Below are 17,186 nucleotides of genomic sequence, written 5' to 3' on the forward strand. Positions count from 1 at the left end.
CGAGTAGCACAGAGATGTTGGTCTCCCAGGAAAGGGCAGGTGAGGTCCTTCTGTTACTTAAGGGGCAATATATGTGCTTGTTTACAAGATGGTGTGCATGGGTAAAACTGTATGGAGTATATATTAATCATGTATGTTTACTAAACTGTCGATAGCTGAAAGGTAAGCCAGTTTTGTTTTAAATTTTGTCCACATAAACTAATGTTGAAACCCATTTCCTGTAAATGTGAGTGCACATCCCCCTGAGACTATGATATATTGGCCACATAAAATGCAAACAAGTCAGGATTGAAACCTATCTGTTTGTCATCAATCCTTGATAGTTTTTAAGTTCTCACATATAAATGGGATTTTTATTGGCAATATATCTCAGCGTAGAATGCGACTTCAGTCAATGACCTGGTTAAGGTTTACACTCTTACTTTTGATTAGAGTAATGTCCCTTGATTTTCTGAAGCTTTAATATATTGATTCTTTAATTAATTACTTATTGGGCAGAGCATAAAAATACCGAAATAGTTTCTAATTTAAAGCTATAAAAATAGGGAAGATATATTAGGAATGAGAAGTTGATTACTGTTGATATGAATAAATAGATAATTTAGCGCACTAAATCTTAAATCCATGTAATGAATGTATTCACAATAGTACATTTGTATGTGCATTCTGTTCATTACTCATTGTCTTCAGATTACTTGCAAAGTAGATGATTTCCCTTTTACTTATCCTAGTGTCAGCTTGTTAAACATTTGAATTTATTAATTAAATTATTGGTTAAAATTACTTGAGACCATGCAGACTAATACATTCTTGAAGGTAAAATGATAAAAACACAGTTTATGCAATGCAATGCTTGCATAACATTGCATGGATATTTGATTGTGTGGGAACCTAATGTCATTTTTTATGCTTGAATATCAGTATGTTTTGATAAAAAAAAAAATCAGATACATTTTCATTGATGCATTCTATAATTTATGTTCTTAATATTAATGTCCTAAACCAAACAACGGATATTTTTACTTTGCTATCAAAACATCTTTCAGACTTAGCATAATCAAGAATATAATACAGTTATTGAACATCAATTCATTCATTCCCGAAGACTCATTTAAAATTCCCGAAATCAAAAGCTGGAATAGTTCATTATACATTTTAAGGGGGGAATAAGTTAAAAATGATATATATTACTGTCTATGATTTATTCTAAAGGTTAAATGTATGTTTAATGTAAAAATTTCACACCATGCATGTATAACTGCTAAAGTTTTATTAGATTGTTTGCTGGTTTGCTGTGATCCCTATTTGGGCCATTACCTGCATGAGGCCTCTGTTTCCCCACAGGTTGTTGCTTGTCTCCAAGAGGAAGATCCCCATTGCTGTTTGTTCTACCTTGCCCTACAGTCGCACTAAGCTCCAAGGGAGGTAAGCAGGGGTAACCTAAGAAATGATTCCATGTCCAACATGTGTGTCTATAATTAAAACTATCCTCAAACAATTAAAAATCAAATCAGAGATTACCTGCCTTTATTGTTAAATGAAATATGTTGAGGTATTTATAACCAGGGTATTTTCTAGGAGTTAAAATAGAAAGCAATTTAAGCAAATTACCTAGGTATTCCCTTTCCACTTTATATTAAAACAGGCTTCTTCACCAATTGAGGTAAACTGACCCCATTTCCCTTTGTATCATATTTTCTGAAGGATGATGAATAAAAATAACAAAAAACTGACATTGTAATAAAAGTAATGTTATTAACATCTTGTACTTGGGTGTAATCTGTACTTAAATGTTATCAGCGTCTGTACATCCCATTGTCCAGTCCGGTCCTGATTCCATATGGATGCTTCTGCTATGATTATAGTTTGATCATAATTACTGCTCCATAATATGGTAACCAAGAGGGTTTCACTACATATATGTTTATCACCAACACACAGCGAATTCAAGGTTATGACATCATAATTTTCCTTTTAGTTTGTACATAATTTACACACCATCTTGCTGTTTGTCAAGTTTATAAAATGTTTTATGTTGAAGGTCTGAAGATGATATCCTAGTCACCAGGACAAGACACCACTCTGGTACTAAGTCATCAGCTGAAGGACAGATCCAGCTAGGACTACACGCACTAGTACGAGTGGACGATGGTCAGGTTGGTACATGTCTAGTTGGCCTTTGTCTGTGATCTATATTAGATTGCAGGTGGTGTTTCCCCATGCTTAAATATGTGGACATCTTTCAGCAAATCATGTGATTGTAAACTACATTTTAAAATATGTTTGCTATTACAAAAATGTACCTGAATTACAAAAAAAAATCAATTGTCTTTCACAACTTTAGAAAGTCTTGTTAAAATGATAGTTTAAAGAATATTTATAGAAATATGTATCCAGATATCTACAAAAAATATAAAAAAGTTATTTTTACCAGTGATAATAACTGCATTAGAATTAGCTCCATCTGAATTTTGATGCGAAAAAAAATGCTTCTATCGGTTTGTCAGAGTCAAAAATGTTCTAAATGCTCCACTGCTGACAAACAGTATTTTTTTCTCAATGAAAAACAGGAGCAGACAAGTGTTTTTCTTCGGTAAAAAAAAGTTACTTACTTTATACCATCACCACCACTGAAAAGTTCGAGGTTCTAATTTTACTTCAAGATAAAGATATTAAAAATAATCATTTGCGACCTGAAAATTCTGTGGCACGCTGGCCTATATGGAATGAAGTACTGATTGCTCGTGCACCAACTCCATAATAATTTTTTTAAAATATTTTTTGTGTGTTAATTAGACTTATACCGTTATATACATGCTTAAACACCAATTATTGTTAAAATGTACGGTATCATTTCTGCTCTTTCTGCAGTGGAGCATCTTTAAGTTTGTTGGGAAATAACTATTGTATTTTTCATTTAAGGAAAGAATGTTTCTGTAACTTTGTTTGCTTGTTAACAGGACATATCCTACAGTGAACTTCTGGTATCCTCCAAAGAGGGTCTGCTACGACGGAGCATGTCCGAACAGGTGCCCCTAAACATTCCAGACACCCCTCTGTGTACAGGTAGGTCGACTCTCATAGGGGGCAATGCTTATATGTTAAATAGTGTTGTAACTATGTGTTGTTGCTAAAGTATGCATCATGCTAGAGGAAACTTGCAGATAAGGGATATGTTTAGGTCTTGTTAGAAAAGATTTGACAGGTGATGTAAGTAGAAAATGAAAATACATCAGAGTGTAGTTCTAGAAAATTTTAGTAAGTTTTAAGTGCAGACTTTTAAGTATTTTGCTTCGTATATGATGCAGTCTGTTCATTAGTGATTACATATGGTAATGAATATAATCTGAAAAGCATGGTTATGTAAAAGATTATCAGGTTAACGAAATTGTTTACAAAGTTAGAAAATTGTTCTTTATCCAGTAATTTATCATTAAAACCTGCCGTAGTGACCGTTTCTTCAATTTTTTTTATAAGATCGCTTTCTAAGTGTCCCTAATGTTCAATTTCAAAATAATTTGACCGATGTATAAAGATCATTTTATTAAGTCTTCTACTCTTGAGTGGTCTTTATAGACAGGTTTCACTCATATCATAATAGATGTGTTAGCTATATGAGATTTTTTTTATATTGTTTTTGTAAAAATATTTATAAATGTTTCCTTTAAAATCTAAATATGACAGTTCAAAAGAAACGATTTCAATCCTCCGGTAATTGTGAGTAACCAGTTTCTGTTTTAGATTAGGTTTTTATTTCAACACAGTCAGAATAACTGATGATAGTTCTACACATATTATGTATGAGTTTTGCTTTTGAAAAATCTTTATACTCGTTTCTTGAAATACAGATAACTATGAGTTGTATTAGATTTATATTGAACCTACTTATAGCTTCATATATATGACAAGCATGATATTTACACACCAAAAGGTATATCGTAGACAGTTTTTTAGTTATTTATTTTTTGTCAATAAAATTATCATATTTATGTCATATATGACATTGATTTTACTAATAATTACTAACTAAAATCGGAAATAATGTTAATTATATTTAATCTGTGTATAGAACAATTATATGACACCACCCTAATTAAAATAACAAAACACAATTGAGCTAGATTTCTCCAAAGCATAAAAGGCATTATTTCACACAAAGATTCAGTGATTTAAAAGGTATTAGTATCTTTAGTCAGAAATATGGAGTTGATTTATTGCATAATTTAACAAATCATGATATTTTCTGATGTTCAACAGTCAAAAATTCTATTCTGGTCTAGATATTGGTCAAAAGTATTATTATTTATTATTGTAATAAAAAAACAGAAAGGAAATATAGGACAGATTTTTGTGGATTTTTGAATTATTCCCATGGTTAGATTTTAACATTATTAATATAAACATTAACCTGTTTCACAATTACTGTAAAATAGAGTTTTAATGATATCCTAGAGAGTTAATCACTATGTGGTTGGTTGGTACTTTTCCAGCTATAAAACAGATCGGAGGTGCAGTAGGATTTTTTTATACTAAGTCATGCTATCCCAGTTTTTGCTTTAATTTTTCCCTTGGCATGGAACGCATATTTTCAACATGAAATAGAAAAACTTAAATAGTAATAGAAAATAATTCAGAGAAATATACCTAATACACTAAAAATTACCATAGGAAAATTGGGAGACAAAAGTTGCATCAAAAAGATAATATACATTTCACACTGGTACATAATTGTATAAATTTGTTGCTCATTTCTTGTTTTGTTTTAAACTTTTTACCAAATATATCATATCTTTACATGTACTTCCATCTTTAATATTACTTCTTATTTCTACATACATTAATTAACTGTTGTAGTAGGTATCCAGTAGATTATTCATCGAAACAACTAAAACGTGTAAGACAGGAATTTGTATCAGTTTAACCAGATTTAACTTCTAAAATAATATCACTTTGACTATGACTTAATTACCTTATTGACCTTTTTATCATATTTAATTACTTCCAGAGTACTCTTGTTAATTTTTTTTTGTGGTTCAGGCTACCTACTGTGTATATACTACTACAATGCTTTGTGGGTTTGGACTATTTCCAGTGCATGACAAAACTATAAAACTGTTTGCTGTTTCTAAACTATACATTTTATGCTTATATATTCATACTCATCTAGTAATAGCCCTGTTGATTACCTTCACACTACCTACTTTTAGTTTATACTATCACAAATAACCATGGATGATTTTGTTATATTCATGTGTTCACCACCTAGACATAACTATATTTTACTCAGGTCGTGATTTCGGTAGAAGTGTGTCCTACGACCCTACCCACTTACACCGCACGTCTGTGATATCATCAGGCCTACAGAGAGGTATCCGCCTTTTCTCTCCCCTCAATCAGGGTTGGATGGTGTCGACACTGGATAACACATTATTGTATAGTTTGGTCGTCAGAATCTTACCTCGCCTGCCGTTATAATTCATTTGTAGCATCCTACTTAGTAGCAATACTTACGTTGGTTTTATAGCTGTTTTCTCTGCATGCTTCTTTGCTTTCCGTGTGTGCAATGTCCCGACTTTGTTCCATTCACTGTGTTAATTGTTAATTAAATTAACTGATATGTACACAAAATTAGATAACACAGTGAATGAACTTGTTGTATCTTGTGGCTACATTTTTTGATGTTTTGAAAATAATTTTCGCTGCTGCATATTTATGGTGGTTTTATTTTCAAAAAACCTTTCATTGACAGAAACTTTGTGTTAAATGTTAACACACACATTGCTTATCATGATTAGCCATTCATTTTCCCATATTGTCATAAGAACTTTGGATGTTACTCATCAAAACATTCATTCTTGTACACATGCAATGTGTATTTCCATTTGAAAAAAACATCACAGACTTAAGATGCCACACTTGGCTATATACTGGTATTACGGTGCTGTGTTTCTTTAGATAGTAAATATTCTTCCTATTAAAGCTTAATATACAGTAATACATTTAAACAGAGTACCATTATTTATTCTACTTTATTCAAAATTATACATTGTATACATACCAAGGTAATCAGCTTCATATGCATGGATAGACAGTATTTAGATTAACCATGATACATATTTATTTCCTAAAATCAAACAAAAATAGAAATATACTGTAAGAGGTGATTGAACAACTAACGTCAGTTACCAATATTATCTTGTTGTTGGCCATGTATCCTTTGTAAATTGCATGCTTATAAGTGAAACACACCTGCCAACTGCAATAGGGTTATGAACAATTTATACCACAGATGAATTATCTCCCTTTACTTCCAAGTGATAAGCAGAGATATTCCGTGCCTTGAATCAGGTTCAATCATCATGAATTATCATGTTGGTTTAGATTAAAATAGGACACTATCATTATTGACACTAGACAAATTGCTGTGAGAAGATTTTTGTAGGAATTCCGTCTCCATGAATGTCATTATCTTTGTCAACACCTAAACCAAGTTTTGTGTATAAAGCCTAGTTTGTATTGTTTGTTGATGATAATTACTCGTTTTGTGCATTTTGGTTTTTGAAGTTGATTTTGCTCACATTTTGAGATAATCTTTCTGTGGCAAAATATGTTTGAGAGCTGTTTGTATTGTAAGAGGTTAAGAAAATAGGTGCAGTTTGATTGATAGATAAAAAAAAATTAAGTCGTAGAGAAGTAATTTGGTTTTTCTATAAAAAGTATTATCAATGAATAATTTGATATATTGATAAATTATAGGAGATTCCGAAAAAGTTCAAGCACATGATATAATGGTAATTCATATATGACTAGTTTGATTTATTGATCATTTATTAGCTCAACATGTTTAAAATGTACAAAGGATAAAGTTAAGAAAAAAAAAACAATGTGAAGGCTTATATACTATATTCTATTATACATGAAAGTAGTTGTCGCTGTCACGACCAAGTTGTTTTATTGTACGTGGTGTTGTTGTTTCTTAAGATTTCAATTGTAATTATGATAATGCAATGCTAGCTTTGCACTCTTTCCAAAGAAACTAAACCATTATACATGCACATTACACAGATTTATATGGAACATAATAATATTTACTGGTAAGCTATCTACATCAATATAACTTAAACCACTTAACCTAAATAATTGTAATATAAAAATACTTATGCAGAGTGCAGACAATGAAATGAGAATCTTAAATTCCTTTTCCAGTTTGTTTGATATTATTGTGAATTTACTGTTAGGTATCATTAAGATTTACTGAGATTGATTAATAGTATGTATCACTTTCATGTTACTTTTTGTTAATTAAGGTAGCTCCATACTTTTGGGAAAACCCATGTCATTTTTTCTAACAGGTCTTATTTTCTTGCATTTTTCATGTAGATTTCAAATCTGTAAAGATAAATGGGTGTTCTCGAACTACTTTTTGAGATATTTGAGCTTGAAATATACCATCCATGCAAATTTGCTGGCCGAAAATAGAAAAATTCATAAAATTATGTTTTCTGTAATATTAGGGTGAATGTAGTCTCGATCCAGTTGATTTTTTGTCCTAAATTTCTAACGATAGAACAATATACAAAACTCTTGTATTTTTACAAATGCTAACTAATTTTTTGTTATTTTCCAGGACCATTTCTATACGTAATTATCATGTTTTGTCATATTTTCGCCTGTAAAAAATCAATGAATAGGCCAAAAAGGAAATGAAAACCCATGTCAATTTCACAATATTTGTATATGATATGCCCAAGATAATATATTTTTCAAATATCATATAAAAACATGGGGTCCTCGATCAAAATTTCACAATTTTGTAAGCTTGAAGTTTGTAACTCACAACGCTACCCCTATTTCATCCAGTGCTAAGATGGGTCATATTTGACTATTTTTTTAAAATCATGCCGCAAAAAAACATTCCACATCAGTTCATATGTTTTTGTGATATTACATTTGGTTTATGTCTGTTTGTTTTTTATGATTTTCTCCAAATTTTGTGTTTAAAGGAAATCAGTATGCGATTTTTTTAGAATTCCGGTCCGCCTGGGTCCCCTATTATCATTTATACCGACAAATGGCACTTCCGGTGTTTGAAAATCCATTCCCAATTACGACAGGGAACGCAAAAACCTCAGAGATAGCTTATAATTTTCACTTCACTGCTTTTATTTGATTTATTTAATGATTTTAATCATTCAATATTATATGTAGACGATTTTCACATATTGAAAAAATATCCAAGTGGGATGTCGTGGCGTATCGGAAACCATTCTGGAATTCAAAACAACCTCCGCAACTTCCAATATAGCGTCATATGAATTTGCGCAGTTTTCAAAAGTATGGACCTACCTTAAGTGGTTAGAGACATTTTATAAATTCAGTATTGATTTTGATGATTAAAAGAATTTGACTTGGTATGTAACTGCACTTTGTTACAATGCTATGTAACTCCACTGTTCTATGGTCAGAAAAGTGGTTATTTAATGTGTTGGTATGTTGATTTCTTGTGATCACTGTACAAATGTTTTAGTAGTTTATAACAATCATTTAGTGAATTTGTATGTGATGTACGCACACTGAGATACAGAGAATGTCACAGATAGAACAAATCCTGTACAAATATACTGTATTTAACGTAATTAGCACCCAGGGTGCTTAAGAAATTTAACAAAGAAACAAAAATGTAGATTGTTGATGAACAAATTCTAAAAAAAAAGTTAACCCTGTTTTAACACTTTCTGTTGTCATGGCACATTAATCAGTCACAGTAAACATGCATTGTTACATCATTATTCACATATTCATGTAATGTGGGATGCAATGCTGATGTTATAAGCATCACACAGTAATAAAACATAGTCAAAGCCATGGGATGGGGACATTTACATATATATACAACTTCAACTCCTTCTCTTGAAGAGGAGAGGGACACTTATAGGGGGAGGGGTGCTAATTATGGCGAAAACAGTAATTTGACCATTCTGTAAAATTAAACATATACAATGAGTATTGTGAACTAATATCAAATCCTGTTGTTCAGTACCAGAGGAGGAGATTGATGTACCCTATGATCCCAGTGCACTTGATGACCCCGAGCTCCAGTCTGGTCGCTATAGAAACCTGCTTAGATTTACTTCCTACCTGGTAAGTGCTTTTTCCCTTCATTGTAGTTATGTAGTGACCAATCTGATTCATACATGGAAGTATCGTGAATATGTTGAAAATATTGAATAATTTCTTGTATTTCTTCTAGATGTGTCTTGTTTGGTTATATACAGTCACTGTGAAAACTCATATACAGTCAATGTGAAAACTCATATACAGTCACTGTGAAAACTCATATACAGTCACTGTGAAAACTCATATACAGTCACTGTGAAACCTCATATACAGTTAGTGAATCCCTGGTTGAATGGTTGAGATTAACAAAATACATAATGCTATTCAAATTAATTATATATGATACACATAAGTAACTGTATATAATATATTGATTTAATGTAGATATTCTTTATGTAGATCTTCAGAATAATCTCTCACAGGAAGAAAATTAGCATCAGATCATGGCCATTTCAATGAGACACTAAATTACACCATAGCCTCCACAACACACTCAACATACATTCACATACCATACACCAAGGAAATAAATATAACACCGGTTCACCCAGGTGAGGCAGTGTAGAAAACTTTGACCTTCATATTGCTAAGTGCATTAGAACAATGAATCTAGCTCATTGTTATTGCTGGAAATGTACAGATACGTCTTGTTAAAAGCTGCGAAAGTCTAGATAAACATATACTGTATAAGATTTAAAGTTTGTGGATACTTTCTTTTGTGGTTTCAAGCTTTCAAAGTCATGTGTGGGTAGAAATATTCATGGTTGGCCTATAGCTATGGGACAGTGATTCCAATGACATTTAAACCAAATTTTGTTGTTTTTACGTTTGTGGTTCACAACAAATATTTCATATTTAACTTTACGTAGTTCTTATAAAAATTCATAAAACTACCCACCAATGAACAAGCATGTTCAAGTTATTGGCACCCTTTTGCAAGATGAGTTGATCACTATACAAGGAAATGAATACTATCTACTTATCCATAATGCATTGCGTAAATCGTCCAATCAACGAAATGAGATGTGGTCAAACGATCACCTTTACTATGTATTTACTATGCGAAAAGCACATGTTATCTGTTTAATTATTTCTTTTAATTCCGGGTAAGCCATATTTTGTATATATCATTTATATCAATGAAATGTGTGAACAAAGTGTACAAAATTATACCCAAGTATCTTTTGAGATACGAATTCTGATTGCATCTACTTGGTGTAAGTGGAGCCAATCAAATGACTAGGATTTGGGTAATGAATTATTCATGATAAAACAGCAAATGCGGCCTATATTCCCAGGGGTTAGTAGATTGTGCGATGAACACCTTGGACCGAGGATGGTATGTATATATTGGTTAGTACATACATTTAATGGTCAGAATTTTTTACCTTATATTATGATGACATGTTTTTGTTGATTATTTCCAGACATCTGTTATTGACTATGTTAAGCCATCATCTTTGAAGAAGGAATTGAATGAGAAATTTAAAGAAAAGTTTCCTAATATTCAGTTGACCCTTACAAAGCTAAGAAGGTAGGTACAGAAATGTACATGCACTGTGTTTAGTTATAATATGTAGTATGCATAATGAAGACATACAGAAATACATGTAAATAAATAAATAAGTACAAGGTAAATAAATAAATAGGAGGGAAATGGATTAACCTTAGTGTGATCAATAATGGAAATAAAAAATGGAAATGTCGACACATTAAAATGACAATTTAAAGTGATCTTAAAACAATGTTTGGAATGTACCAAGGAAAAATATGAAACATAACGCTTACTTAATGTTCAAGTAGATCCATATAGCTTATATTTTTACACTGTAATAATGACTAGCAGTATTCAAGAAATCTGATTTAATGCAATTCTCCCTTATTTCTCTTTTAGCCTCAAAAGGGAGCTACGGCAGATTGCCTCAGTCAAGGTAAGTGGTCGATAATGTATTTAGTTGACTGGTGCAAAATCAAGTCAAACAGAGATAACATTTTCAAGTTATTTTCTTATGAAATGCATTTCCTCAACTTCTTTTAAAGTTCTTTTATATATTATTTTGGCAAAAAATATTCGAAAGGCTTCACTTACAAGAATTTTGTATCGATACTGTTTCTTACATATATACTACAGCAATATATTTTAAAGAATTGTCAAAATGTGTTTTAAAAAAACACCTGCAGAGTCCGCAGCGCCATTTTTGTCACAACATCCTCAGATCCTGATTTCACATCATTATTTACTGATGTCAAGTGTTAAAAAGATTGACTGTCTGACACAGCTAATGAAACATAAATGAAACATACTACAAGTCATAATGGATTGTCTGTCTGACACAGCTAATGAAACATACTACAAGTCATAATGGATTGCCTGTCTGACACAGCTAATGAAACATACTACAAGTCATAATGGATTGCCTGTCTGACACAGCTAATGAAACACACTACAAGTCATAATGGATTGCCTGTCTGACACAGCTAATGAAACATACTACAAGTCATAATGGATTGCCTGTCTGACACAGCTAATGAAACATACTACAAGTTATAATGGATTGCCTGTCTGACACAGCTAATGAAACATACTACAAGTCATAATGGATTGCCTGTCTGACACAGCTAATGAAACATACTACAAGTTATAATGGATTGCCTGTCTGACACAGCTAATGAAACATACTACAAGTCATAATGGATTGCCTGTCTGACACAGCTAATGAAACATACTACAAGTCATAATGGATTGTCTGTCTGACACAGCTAATGAAACACACTACAAGTCATAATGGATTGTCTGTCTGACACAGCTAATGAAACATACTACAAGTCATAATGGATTGTCTGTCTGACACAGCTAATGAAACAACTACAAGTCATAATGGATTGTCTGTCTGACACAGCTAATGAAACATACTACAAGTCATAATGGATTGTCTGTCTGACACAGCTAATGAAACACACTACAAGTCATAATGGATTGTCTGTCTGACACAGCTAATGAAACATACTACAAGTCATAATGGATTGTCTGTCTGACACAGCTAATGAAACAACTACAAGTCATAGAACAGTAATGAACACAGTCTAATGGCCTGTCTGACACAGCTAATGAAACACATACTACAAGTCATAATGGATTGCCTGTCTGACACAGCTAATGAAACATACTACAAGTCATAATGGATTGCCTGTCTGACACAGCTAATGAAACACACTACAAGTCATAATGGATTGCCTGTCTGACACAGCTAATGAAACATACTACAAGTCATAATGGATTGCCTGTCTGACACAGCTAATGAAACATACTACAAGTCATAATGGATTGTCTGTCTGACACAGCTAATGAAACATACTACAAGTCATAATGGATTGCCTGTCTGACACAGCTAATGAAACATACTACAAGTCATAATGGATTGTCTGTCTGACACGCTAATGAAACACTAAAAAGTCATAATGGATTGCTGTCTGACACAGCTAATGAAACATACTACAAGTCATAATGGATTGTCTGTCTGACACAGCTAATGAAACATACTAAGTCATATTGCGCCCACAATGAAAATACTACAAGTCATAATGGATTGTCTGTCTGACACAGCTAATGAAACACACTACAAGTCATAATGGATTGTCTGTCTGACACAGCTAATGAAACATACTACAAGTCATAATGGATTGTCTGTCTGACACAGCTAATGAAACACACTACAAGTCATAATGGATTGCCTGTCTGACACAGCTAATGAAACATACTACAAGTCATAATGGATTGCCTGTCTGACACAGCTAATGAAACACACTACAAGTCATAATGGATTGCCTGTCTGACACAGCTAATGAAACATACTACAAGTCATAATGGATTGCCTGTCTGACACAGCTAATGAAACACACTACAAGTCATAATGGATTGTCTGTCTGACACAGCTAATGAAACACACTACAAGTCATAATGGATTGTCTGTCTGACACAGCTAATGAAACATACTACAAGTCATAATGGATTGTCTGTCTGACACAGCTAATGAAACATACTACAAGTCATAATGGATTGCCTGTCTGACACAGCTAATGAAACACACTACAAGTCATAATGGATTGCCTGTCTGACACAGCTAATGAAACATACTACAAGTCATAATGGATTGCCTGTCTGACACAGCTAATGAAACATACTACAAGTCATAATGGATTGCCTGTCTGACACAGCTAATGAAACATACTACAAGTCATAATGGATTGCCTGTCTGACACAGCTAATGAAACATACTACAAGTCATAATGGATTGCCTGTCTGACACAGCTAATGAAACATACTACAAGTCATAATGGATTGTCTGTCTGACACAGCTAATGAAACATACTACAAGTCATAATGGATTGTCTGTCTGACACAGCTAATGAAACATACTACAAGTCATAATGGATTGTCTGTCTGACACAGCTAATGAAACATACTACAAGTCATAATGGATTGCCTGTCTGACACAGCTAATGAAACACACTACAAGTCATAATGGATTGTCTGTCTGACACAGCTAATGAAACATACTACAAGTCATAATGGATTGTCTGTCTGACACAGCTAATGAAACACATACTACAAGTCATAATGGATTGCCTGTCTGACACAGCTAATGAAACATACTACAAGTCATAATGGATTGCCTGTCTGACACAGCTAATGAAACATACTACAAGTCATAATGGATTGCCTGTCTGACACAGCTAATGAAACATACTACAAGTCATAATGGATTGCCTGTCTGACACAGCTAATGAAACATACTACAAGTCATAATGGATTGCCTGTCTGACACAGCTAATGGAAACATACTACAAGTCATAATGGATTGTCTAATGTCTGTCTGACACAGCTAATGAAACATACTACAAGTCATAATGGATTGCCTGTCTGACACAGCTAATGAAACACACTACAAGTCATAATGGATTGCCTGTCTGACACAGCTAATGAAACATACTACAAGTCATAATGGATTGCCTGTCTGACACAGCTAATGAAAACATACTACAAGTCATAATGGATTGCCTGTCTGACACAGCTAATGAAACACACTACAAGTCATAATGGATTGCCTGTCTGACACAGCTAATGAAACATACTACAAGTCATAATGGATTGTCTGACTGACACAGCTAATGAAACAACTACAAGTCATAATGATTGCTGTCTGAACACACTAGTCATAATGGATTGTCTGTCTGACACAGCTAATGAAACTACTACAAGTCATAATGGATTGCCTGTCTGACACAGCTAATGAAACATACTACAAGTCATAATGGATTGCCTGCCCGACACAGCTAATGAAACATACTACAAGTCATAATGGATTGCCTGTCTGACACAGCTAATGAAACATACTACAAGTCATAATGGATTGTCTGTCTGACACAGCTAATGAAACACACTACAAGTCATAATGGATTGTCTGTCTGACACAGCTAATGAAACAACTACTACAAGTCATAATGGATTGCCTGTCTGACACAGCTAATGAAACATACTACAAGTCATAATGGATTGCCTGTCTGACACAGCTAATGAAACATACTACAAGTCATAATGGATTGCCTGTCTGACACAGCTAATGAAACACACTACAAGTCATAATGGATTGTCTGTCTGACACAGCTAATGAAACATACTACAAGTCATAATGGATTGCCTGCCCGACACAGCTAATGAAACATACTACAAGTCATAATGGATTGCCTGTCTGACACAGCTAATGAAACATACTACAAGTCATAATGGATTGCCTGTCTGACACAGCTAATGAAACATACTACAAGTCATAATGGATTGCCTGTCTGACACAGCTAATGAAACATACTACAAGTCATAATGGATTGCCTGTCTGACACAGCTAATGAAACATACTACAAGTCATAATGGATTGCCTGTCTGACACAGCTAATGAAACATACTACAAGTCATAATGGATTGCCTGTCTGACACAGCTAATGAAACATACTACAAGTCATAATGGATTGCTGTCTGACACAGCTAATGAAACATACTACAAGTCATAATGGATTGCCTGTCTGACACAGCTAATGAAACACACTACAAGTCATAATGGATTGTCTGTCTGACACAGCTAATGAAACATACTACAAGTCATAATGGATTGCCTGTCTGACACAGCTAATGAAACACACTACAAGTCATAATGGATTGCCTGTCTGACACAGCTAATGAAACATACTACAAGTCATAATGGATTGCCTGCCCGACACAGCTAATGAAACATACTACAAGTCATAATGGATTGCCTGTCTGACACAGCTAATGAAACATACTACAAGTCATAATGGATTGCCTGTCTGTCTGACACAGCTAATGAAACACTACAAGTCATAATGGATTGCCTGTCTGACACAGCTAATGAAACATACTACAAGTCATAATGGATTGCCTGTCTGACACAGCTAATGAAACACACTACAAGTCATAATGGATTGCCTGTCTGACACAGCTAATGAAACATACTACAAGTCATAATGGATTGCCTGCCCTGACACAGCTAATGAAACATACTACAAGTCATAATGGATTGCCTGTCTGACACAGCTAATGAAACATACTACAAGTCATAATGGATTGCCTGTCTGACACAGCTAATGAAACATACTACAAGTCATAATGGATTGCCTGTCTGACACAGCTAATGAAACATACTACAAGTCATAATGGATTGCCTGTCTGACACAGCTAATGAAACACACTACAAGTCATAATGGATTGCCTGCCCAACACAGCTAATGAAACATACTACAAGTCATAATGGATTGTCTGTCTGACACAGCTAATGAAACACACTACAAGTCATAATGGATTGCCTGTCTGACACAGCTAATGAAACATACTACAAGTCATAATGGATTGCCTGTCTGACACAGCTAATGAAACATACTACAAGTCATAATGGATTGCCTGTCTGACACAGCTAATGAAACATACTACAAGTCATAATGGATTGCCTGTCTGACACAGCTAATGAAACATACTACAAGTCATAATGGATTGTCTGTCTGACACAGCTAATGAAACACACTACAAGTCATAATGGATTGTCTGTCTGACACAGCTAATGAAACACACTACAAGTCATAATGGATTGTCTGCCCGACACAGCTAATGAAACATACTACAAGTCATAATGGATTGCCTGTCTGACACAGCTAATGAAACACACTACAAGTCATAATGGATTGCCTGTCTGACACAGCTAATGAAACATACTACAAGTCATAATGGATTGCCTGTCTGACACAGCTAATGAAACATACTACAAGTCATAATGGATTGCCTGTCTGACACAGCTAATGAAACATACTACAAGTCATAATGGATTGCCTGTCTGACACAGCTAATGAAAACATACTACAAGTCATAATGGATTGCCTGTCTGACACAGCTAATGAAAACATACTACAAGTCATAATGGATTGCCTGTCTGACACAGCTAATGAAACATACTACAAGTCATAATGGATTGCCTGCCCAGCACAGCTAGTGAAACATACTACAAGTCATAATGGATTGCCTGTCTGACACAGCTAATGAAAACATACTACAAGTCATAATGGATTGTCTGTCTGACACAGCTAATGAAACATACTACAAGTCATAATGGATTGCCTGTCCGACACAGCTAATGAAACATACTACAAGTCATAATGGATTGCCTGTCTGACACAGCTAATGAAACATACTACAAGTCATAATGGATTGTCTGTCTGACACAGCTAATGAAACATACTACAAGTCATAATGGATTGCCTGTCTGACACAGCTAATGAAACATACTACAAGTCATAATGGATTGCCTGTCTGACACAGCTAATGAAACATACTACAAGTCATAATGGATTGCCTGTCTGACACAGCTAATGAAACATACTACAAGTCATAATGGATTGCCTGTCTGACACAGCTAATGAAACACACTACAAGTCATAATGGATTGTCTGTCTGACACAGCTAATGAAACATACTACAAGTCATAATGGATTGTCTGTCTGACACAGCT

The 17,186-nt window shown here is 33.8% G+C and overlaps 1 protein-coding gene across 1 annotated transcript in view; it reads left to right on the plus strand.

Annotated features, from left to right (window-relative positions):
• LOC138326440 (CDK5 and ABL1 enzyme substrate 1-like) overlaps positions 1–17,186 on the plus strand; it is a 30,327-nt gene that overhangs the window by 5,138 nt on the left and 8,003 nt on the right. The window contains exons 3-10 of the mRNA XM_069272547.1: positions 1,277–1,425; positions 2,042–2,156; positions 2,961–3,066; positions 3,685–3,717; positions 5,288–5,368; positions 9,038–9,141; positions 10,545–10,651; positions 11,012–11,048. Of these exons, the coding sequence (XP_069128648.1) occupies positions 1,277–1,425; positions 2,042–2,156; positions 2,961–3,066; positions 3,685–3,717; positions 5,288–5,368; positions 9,038–9,141; positions 10,545–10,651; positions 11,012–11,048 (732 nt within the window). The remainder of the gene's footprint in view (positions 1–1,276; positions 1,426–2,041; positions 2,157–2,960; positions 3,067–3,684; positions 3,718–5,287; positions 5,369–9,037; positions 9,142–10,544; positions 10,652–11,011; positions 11,049–17,186) is intronic.

The sequence above is a fragment of the Argopecten irradians genome, chromosome 6, assembly GCF_041381155.1.
Source record: "Argopecten irradians isolate NY chromosome 6, Ai_NY, whole genome shotgun sequence".
NCBI classification, from domain to species: domain Eukaryota; kingdom Metazoa; phylum Mollusca; class Bivalvia; order Pectinida; family Pectinidae; genus Argopecten; species Argopecten irradians.